Below are 5154 nucleotides of genomic sequence, written 5' to 3' on the forward strand. Positions count from 1 at the left end.
AGAGCATTGACAAACAGTCAATACTAATCAATCGAGCAGATTCTGGATAAAGACAATCCCGCTCAAATCCATCCAAGACTCCAGCTCGAAGTTCACCTCCTCAAGCCTCTGCCAACATGATTTTGTGCAGCTCTCCCTGCGCTCAGTGATGTTGGGTGTCTGTAACCCCATCGTGTTCAGCTTCTTGTGCGGATTTCTCCGTGCTCTGTGTTACTATTTCCATAACAATATACTCCATCCTGAGGAACATTTATTTGAAATCTTTCTCCGTGCTGTATATCATTGTGTCTCTAATCACCCCATATTCAGGTATTTTACATCTGTCTCAGTGATCTGTGGCACTCTGCTTGTAATTCCCAGCACGTTCAGGTTTTTGTGCAGCTCTCTCCGTACTGTGTATCAAGGTGCGGGTTGAGAGCCGACTCAGTGCACAGTAATACACAGCGGAGTCACTTAGTTGTGTTTGCGAGATCATTAACCAACTGATTTTCGCCGTAGCATCAAGAGAAGCAGAAATTCGTCCGCCTGCAACATTTTCTTTATTCTGCTCTTCTGAGGTGTATCTTTGAAGCATATATTTCGGAGGTTGGCCTGGGGACTGACAGTACCAGTAAACTGTGTACTGACAGATCCCTGAGTATTCACAGCTTAATGTAACGGTGTCACCAGCAGCAGAGGTTTGGAGTGGTGGACTCCGGGACACCAGGGAGCCGAAACCTGTGGGATGACATTCAACACATATTCAGTCCGCGTTGAAATTGCAAATCACGGGAGTTATTCTGTTCATTTTATTGATATTAGATTTGCATATGTTATGTTTTATCAGAATGTAAACCAATTGGGCGATGAGGTGGCAATTATTTTACATGTCCTCTTCTTGTGATGTGCAATGTATTACCAAAACGGCTGCTGGAAACAGAATCAACAGTAAAATTCAAATGGGTAATCGTGAATCAAGCCAAAAAATGCATGGCTATGTGGAGAACGTAAGTGCAGGAGGAACAATGACAAAGGATTCAGAAGAAGACAGACTGCACACATTCTGTTGACAGACAAACTCGAGCGGTCATCTAGTCGTCATCTTGAAAGCTGGAGGGCATAAGGTGAAGGTGAAAGGAGAAAGATTTGAAAGGGACATAAATGACAGCTATTTTGCACAGCGCGTGGAGTGTATATGAAAAGAATTGATAAGGAATTCTTAGAGACAGGTATAGTGAAATCATTTAAAAATCATTTCGAAACCTATGATGGTCAGAAATGTTTAAATAGATACAGGGCAAACCCTGCCAAATGGAAAACTTTGGTTTAGGATACCTGATAATTTGTTTGATGCTATAACTCCGTAATAAACTTCAACACCCAAAATGCAATCAAACGATGTTGTGGCACCATGCCGAGCAGGATCCAAAATAAATGACGGGTTTGATTAGCACTGTTTAGTTCAATCATTGTCTGCATGTTACCTCTGTTCATGAGAGTATACCCGATTTTTGATCCACTTTTATCCGCAATCGCGTCACTTTCTTTTCACAGCATTCACAGCTGACATGAAATATTTCAATTTTGTATCAACTGATCTCTGGTTTTCCTTTGTGCCTTTTTCTTTTCTTGCGATCATGGCAACCTGCACAAACGTCTCTCAGCAGTCTGTTTGGTTCTCTCTGTACTGTCTCTTGGTGGTTTTACTGTTACACACTGGAAACTACCTTTCAGATTTCCCTCAATTGCAATTACTTTCATTGGATAATTTTCTTCTGAGTGGAAATCTCTTCAGTTTTGCAGTAAAAATGAAGACAGGGCCATTCAGCCAAACTGATTTATTTCTGCTCGTTTCTGCTAACGTTCACTTATGCCTGAAATCTAATTCACATTGTCCATTTAACACAGTGTGTTGGTGTATTTTATTCTCCTCCCTGTATTTTCAAAACCTTCTATAAATGACTCAATACAATGTGCTCGAACTACTCTGGTGGCAAGTTCCACATTTTGCACATTTCTTCAACTTCGCTACTTTATTTGTTCTGCTAGTGGCCTATTGCTCTGAGCTCAGTCTCATCCATCCCAGTGTCAAGGCCATCGTACTTAAGATTTTCATGAAGTCTCTTCGTGCTTCGCTGCTCCTAATGCAAAACAGAACCAGTGAAAGCAGTTAACGCTTGGGTCTAAACTGCTTTCTGAGATGCAAAATGCCACTGATTCAAGACAATCGATCGTCCAAAAACTTTGTGCTCTTCGTCGTCCGATTTGCTGACCCCTAATTGCGAATTGTGACTGTTGGATAGACTTTTTTGTCTGGGGAAAATTCCATCGATACGTCTACCCCTTAATAATTCTACATGTTCAAATTAAATCACTCTGCTTGTTCTGAAAGGTAGGCATGGGCGCTTACACTTCAGAATAGCTTCACAAAGGACAATAACGTTATGTCAAGTTAATGTGGAGTGAATATTAGCTTTACTTGTTCGAAAAGAAATTAATTCATTCTCAATTAAGGAGAACAAATTTCTAACTAGCATTTCAGAGTAGAAAACATGCCATCCCTTCGCTTCATATAACTCATACAAATTCCTGATGAGGGGGTTTAATTTGAACGATGCCCCAGAAATTGTCACTATTCCTTTTGATGAATTGTTACTTGCTGTTTCTAAATGAGCATTCTTCAGTTTGAGCTGGTTCCGATAATTACCTTCATTACAGCAAACCGACGTCTGAAAACACCAACATTAAATGAACCAAACACCTTTACAGTTTCACGTTCAATTCTGAGGCAAGGAAAATGGAAATATGATTGGTTAAACGAATGCATATATGAAATGAATTGAGAAGAAATAGTAACTCGGTCATTCCTGACTCCCATTCCTCAAATAGGATAACTCATCTTGACGTACAGCCAGATATCTTCTAGCTGAGGTTCGCCGAGTAGTGTTCCTGATTTTCTCGTGGGTGAAATGTTTTCATTGAACGGTTGGAATTCGGGCTTGAATCTCTGCCTGGTGCAAAGCCCTGAGAGCTTGCTTCTGTGACCTAAGCAACAAAAAGAGCTCCCTCGGTCACAGGTGATTCCTGGAATGGATCCCAGACAGTCGGCACTCATTATTCAATAAATCACCTGTTCGCCATGTCGTTGGTGTCCCGCTATTGACCGGTTTGACCATTGATACCACAAGTACAGTGAAACCGTTGACTCAGGACCAGGTGTCATTCATTTCTTTCGCCTGTGGAAACCAGGACCCGACACGTATATTCTGCTGACAAGCAACTCCGACATTGGACCAGAAGCGATTCCTTCTAAAATATTTGTTTATTTTCTTCACATTTAAGCTAATAACAATGAATCGATCATTCAGCGACATAATCAATAGCAAGATGGAATGCAGACTCACTTACCAGCTGTGATAGTCACCATCGTTCCGGATCCAACTACATAGTCATAATAACACAGCAATGCTCCTTTAAGTCTCCACTGCACAAGAACCAATGTTACCTCAACGCATCGAACCATCATTAGCACGCTGCTTGGCTAAACTAATTATTCAAGTGATTTAGATAAATAGGCAATATTCTCCATGTCCAAGTTCCCCGTGGCTCAATTTCATCTCTTGTTCTTCTGTCAAATGGCACAGGAATACAGGAGGTGAATGTTCACTTCATATCAGCGAAGAAGATTCGAGTAAACAAATTAGTTCTTGACGGGAATTGTAATGGCATCAACCTGCATTACACTGAAGTGAACTTCAAGCTGACAATTGAGTGTTGGGGCCGGAGAATTCATACTTTACTTGTAAAGAAGTTTGTGACCGGGCTTCTTTCACTGTGTCTTGCTCCAAAATGTCACAGTGGTATATGTCGGTGTAAAACTTTACGGGAGTTGTTGAGATTTTGGGCATTACAGCTGAACGTCAATTCCTGATTTCAGCTGTTAGACCAGGACTCCGATTCAAGTCAGTATCCTTTAACAGTGATCAGTCATTCCCAACATCCACTCACGCACACCAGACTTGACAAAGATATCGCCATCCAAAGACACATGGCATTTGTGAAACGTAGAATGTTTTTAACATTAATCCAGTCTAATTGCAAATTGTACTGGGGGGTAGCCGCTGTGAGGCAGAAATATGGGGATTTCTGGGCAAATTGGGTATTTTTCAATTTCTTTTTGTAAAAATCTCCAATGAGAGTTTTTGTGGGACGGAAGCCTTAGCCCATCACTGTGTGTGCCTTCCCAGTAACAAGCTTTACAATAATAGGTGGCGGTGTCTTCAACTCTGGCATCCCGAATTTCCAACGAAAATGTCTTTTGTGCTTTATCTGTGGACACAGAAAATCTCCCACCGCTAGACATCCGCTCCCATTTCGTCGCTGCCCTCGTTTGTTTAAAGAATTCTCCACTCTCAAAATAATGATAACCACTTTTAAAAATACAGTTGATCTTGAGAGTCTGACATTCCTTCTTAGTCACTGCTTCGGGGCTCTGTGTCACTGACTGACTGAAATAACCTGAAGATTGAACAGAGAGAAGTGAGTGGGCATAAGGACTGACCCAAACAACGCAATAACACTGCAGGTCCTGAATGAAATGCGGACGAATTCGGCAACAGTGTTGTTTGAAATTTGCAATGTTAATTTTTGTGATCGATACTCACAGGGTAAACAGACACACAAGATTAAACCAAACAGGTTACCCATATTTCCCGGGTTGGGAGCTGAAAGTTAGATGATAGTTAGGGGAACGACAGATTACTGTGAACTTCTGAATCGTGACCTGGACTGAAGTAGTTTGGATGGAGGGAGTGGATTTGTGCGCTGCAGTGTCCATGAGGTGATTGATGGGCGGAGTGGATTCAAGATCTGTGGACGTGCATTGTCTGAGTAAGCTGTAGTTTTGAGGAGGGAACCTCCAGCTTTATGTCATTTCACCAGTTCTGTGGACTAGGTATGTAATCACCTCCCACATTAGCCGAATGCACAAGGTGGGTGCGGGGTTGAAGGTGGGGACATTTCTTTCTGTCAATGATCGCTGCATTCCTTGTTAGTCCTGCAGTAATGAGCCGGGTACTCTGTCTGTATTCTTACTTTCGTCATATGTGTTGACCAAAGAATGTGGAGCGATGATGCTGGAAGAAACGAAAAATAATCTTCCCCACACCACTGTCC

The 5154-nt window shown here is 41.8% G+C and overlaps 1 protein-coding gene across 1 annotated transcript; it reads right to left on the reverse strand.

Annotated features, from left to right (window-relative positions):
* Positions 1-325: 325 nt before the first annotated feature.
* On the reverse strand, positions 326-4686 carry LOC132808257 (uncharacterized). Its single transcript, XM_060822073.1, has 4 exons — positions 4644-4686; positions 4204-4497; positions 3388-3432; positions 326-717 (listed from the first exon to the last, which is right to left on the reverse strand). The coding sequence occupies exons 1-4, from the start codon at positions 4684-4686 to the stop codon at positions 326-328; spliced, it is 774 nt and encodes a 257-aa protein (XP_060678056.1).
* Between the last annotated feature and the right edge of the window lie 468 nt (positions 4687-5154).

Source organism: Hemiscyllium ocellatum (genome assembly GCF_020745735.1).
Source record: "Hemiscyllium ocellatum isolate sHemOce1 chromosome 27 unlocalized genomic scaffold, sHemOce1.pat.X.cur. SUPER_27_unloc_4, whole genome shotgun sequence".
In the NCBI taxonomy this organism is placed as follows: domain Eukaryota; kingdom Metazoa; phylum Chordata; class Chondrichthyes; order Orectolobiformes; family Hemiscylliidae; genus Hemiscyllium; species Hemiscyllium ocellatum.

What these genes read in the sequence shown, in the direction of transcription:
- LOC132808257 (XM_060822073.1), bottom strand. Translation starts at nt 4,686, where the DNA reads ATGGGTAACCTGTTTGGTTTAATCTTGTGTGTCTGTTTACCCT. An exon ending in CTTGTGTGTCTGTTTACCCT is followed by an intron (nt 4,498 to 4,643) that starts GTGAGTATCGAT and finishes TTCAATCTTCAG; the next exon opens with GTTATTTCAGTCAGTCAGTG. An exon ending in GGAAGGCACACACAGTGATG is followed by an intron (nt 3,433 to 4,203) that starts GGCTAAGGCTTC and finishes TGCTGTGTTATT; the next exon opens with ATGACTATGTAGTTGGATCC.